Source organism: Tupaia chinensis, unplaced genomic scaffold (genome assembly GCF_000334495.1).
Source record: "Tupaia chinensis unplaced genomic scaffold, TupChi_1.0 Scaffold000596_1, whole genome shotgun sequence".
Taxonomy (NCBI): domain Eukaryota; kingdom Metazoa; phylum Chordata; class Mammalia; order Scandentia; family Tupaiidae; genus Tupaia; species Tupaia belangeri.
Window position 1 is genome coordinate 439,405 of NW_006160112.1, and position 3,299 is coordinate 442,703.

The 3,299-nt window shown below is 48.6% G+C and overlaps 1 protein-coding gene and 1 pseudogene across 1 annotated transcript; both read right to left on the minus strand.

Moving 5' to 3' along the window:
- Nucleotides 1–1,989, minus strand: part of LOC102469367 (olfactory receptor 13G1-like) — an 11,833-nt pseudogene extending 9,844 nt beyond the window's left edge.
- Nucleotides 1,773–3,177, minus strand: LOC102469794 (olfactory receptor 287-like). Its single transcript, XM_014591538.1, is given in 2 exon segments — nucleotides 1,773–2,786; nucleotides 2,788–3,177. Coding segments are annotated over 2 exon segments (762 nt in total). The 5' UTR covers nucleotides 2,935–3,177; the 3' UTR covers nucleotides 1,773–2,171.
- Between the last annotated feature and the right edge of the window lie 122 nt (nucleotides 3,178–3,299).

A 3,299-nucleotide genomic window follows, 5' to 3' on the forward strand; every position in this document is an offset into this window, starting at 1 on the left:
TCTGGGACTCAAACCACAGTGGACTACATGGGAGTTCAGTGATGTAACCATTACACCATCTGCTGGTCCTATGCAGCATCATTTAAAAAAGTTTATTTACTTCTTCTGTGAGCAACAGAAACAGAGAGAAACAGCACCCCAACAGGGTTGTGACCGCATGACTCACCCCCACCCCAGCTGCCCCGATCAGATCCTGGGTACGTGTGTGCCTGTTGTGCTCAGGAAGGAGGCCTCCAGACTTGAACCTAGAACCTCCTACCCCCATCACCATCACCAAGAGGAGCTATCCAGGGTCTTAGAAATATTTATGAAAACCACGTATTATCAAAGACACTAAGTATGGATTTAAAAGGTGTTTGCACCACAATACATTCACACTTCACTTCCCTTCCCCACACACTCTGGAGGTCCCCTTGCACACGTGCGCATTTTGGGTGCCCCAGTGTGCCCCTAGGGATCCTTTCTTGCCCAAGACATCTTCCAGACTGTCTCCCACATCACAGAGAAAGCAGTTTTGGGGCAGTAGCTACAGGGTCAGAAGGTAATAGAATGCTTCATGAGAAAAAGAAAATGTAATTACTGCGAAGTGAAAAAAAAAAAAATGAAGAGCTCCTTTGTTTTAAAGTGGGACCCAGAGGCTCATAGAGGTGAAAAGCTATGTCCTCGCCAAGAGCTATTCATGTATATTCAGAGCTAATGTTTTTGTAATTGCTATAAACAAACAAAAACAAAAGCGTGCTTTATACGTGAATCAATAAAGAAAACATACCTGTAAGGTGAATATTACTCTGTGAAAATTAAGAAGTGATCTACTCATATATGGAAGATATGCATATGCCTCATTAATTTAAGCGAACGATGCAAACCAAAAGGAGCATACACAACTTGGTTCCACTTGTGTACAATTTTGAAAAGCAAACTGAACTGCAATGACAGGAGGCTCACTTGTCCTTGGGAATGGGGACAGAGGGCTGGGTTGTGCAGGGAAACACAGGAGCACAGTGGGAAACATGCTCTTTTCCTTCACTGTGGTTGAATTTTGACATATAAACATTTGTTAAAAATTGTATTATACAACAATCATATTTGCTAAGTTTACTGTGTATCTGTGTATCTTGATATATCTATAAGATATATTTTCAAGTAGATGGGAAATAATACCAGATAAAAGTTCAAAAAACCATGTATAAAAGAGAAGCAAAAAATAAATAAAACAAACAAAGAACACCTATATGGTTGTGGTTGTCTAAATGAATATGAATTAAATTAATAACATCTTGTAAGGGTTAAAATATTTGAAATTTAACATATAAATAACGATATAAACCCATGAGATAGAAAGTAAGCACAGACTAGAAAACAAAACAAAAGTTAGATTTACATAAGAGCAGAGTAAATCCCCCTCTCCCAGGATCAGCAGCTCCTCACTGCAGCCGGATGGAGTGGCAGGGACAGCCGTTCTTGGGGAATATTTTCTTCCACAGTTTCTACTGTTGGAAACGTGCTAACATTCCAAAATATCAAACACATGGAATGAAATCTGTTAAGGAGAATAAGGGTCCCAAGTTCAAAGTAAACTAAAGCAAACAAGTTGAAAAAATGTTTTTAATGAGTATCAGAAACACGCTGAAGCTGCAATCCCTTCTCAGTCTCCTCCAGGGACTGTGTGCAGGCACACACACACCCAGCGAGATTTTCAAGGTGCCTGTCGGAAACGGCGCTGTCTACCTTGTAAGACGCAGCGCCTTACCCTGCAGCCACCTGCTGGCCCCTCCTCTGGTGTGTATTCGAAGAGGTGCATTTCCTCTAAACAGCTGTTACCTTGGAAAGTCTGTGAAGGTGTGCTTTCATTCGTCCAGACCAAGACTTAGTGTATAAATCAAAATCTTACATCATTTTTCCTTCAAATTTTAAAACTTACAGTAAACGTTTACATGAGTCCCAGGTATACCATTCTTCATTTCTGAAAAGCTTCCCATCTGGGCTCATTGCTCCTCTGCTGTACACTCTTGCCCGATCTTATAGAGGAAAGTCAAGATGAAATCTCATTCTATACCATGCTTTGTGTGCTTAGCGCCCATCCCTGCGGGAAGGAGCACGTGGGCCAGCAGCCCCGTGCATCTCTCTCCTCTCTCTCTGATCCATGTGAGGCTGACCTGGAGCAGCGGGGCTCACTCGGGACCTCTGACGCACGGCTCCTTGCAGAGTGTCTGCTCACGAGAGGAGGTTTCCGCCCAATTCTTCCTCAGGGCTTCTCTCACTTCTTTGTTGAGCAGGGTGTAGATGAAGGGGTTTAGGACGGGGGTCACCACAGTGTTGAGGACGTGGACAGCTTTGGTCAGGTCCAGGGCGTCCTGGATGGAGGTGCCCATGTGCAGGAAGATGGTGGACCTGAACCAGATGAGCACCACGGGGCCGCACAAGGACAGCCGCCCGACGAGGGGCGTGGGCGCCGCGATGGCCAGGAAGCCGCCGAGCCAGGAGCCCAGCGCCAGCTGCGCGGAGAGCGGGCCGCTCATGACGGCGTGGTAGCGCAGCGGCCAGCAGACGGCGAGGTAGCGGTCGTAGGCCATGGCGGCCAGCAGGAAGTACTCGGTGCAGCCCAGCGAGAACACCAGGTACATCTGCGCCAGGCAGCTCGCGTAGGCGAGGGTCCAGCTCCCGCCCAGGAGGATGGCCAGGGCTTTGGGGACCGCGGCGGTGGTATACCAGATCTCCAGGAAAGACAGGTTGCTCAGGAAGAAGTACATGGGCGTGTGCAGCTGGCGGCAGCAGCTCACCAGCACCCACCGGCACCAGGATGGCCACGTTCCCGCCCACCGTGAGCATGTACATGCCCAGGAAAAGCGCGAAGAGGGCGAGCGGAAATGCCTGCGGCCCGGGAAGCCGCAGCAGGACAAAGTCTGCGGGCCGCGTGCGGTTGTCTGTGTCCATTGTGGCTCTTCAGTCAGGAAGCAGAGACCTGCAGCTGGGGCCTTGGACCGGATCGGAGTCCTGGAAAGACAATGTTGACTAACACGGTAACTGGCCAGCAGGGGGGCGCGATGGTGAAGGCGCTGGACTCACAAGACCGCCCGGGTTGGAGTCCCAGATCCAGTACCTGCCTTGAAAATCCACGCGGGTGCCTGTGCATGGGCGCCCAGAATCCAGGAGGAGAAAGGATCACGGTGCGGCCTCCCCGGGGGATGATCTCTCACTTCCCTCTCACTTCCCTCTCTGTCTCTCAAGCTAGCAAGCTCTACGGAAAAAACCTAAAAAGAAAAAGGAAAGAAAGAAAAAGAGAGAAGAAAGAAAAAGAA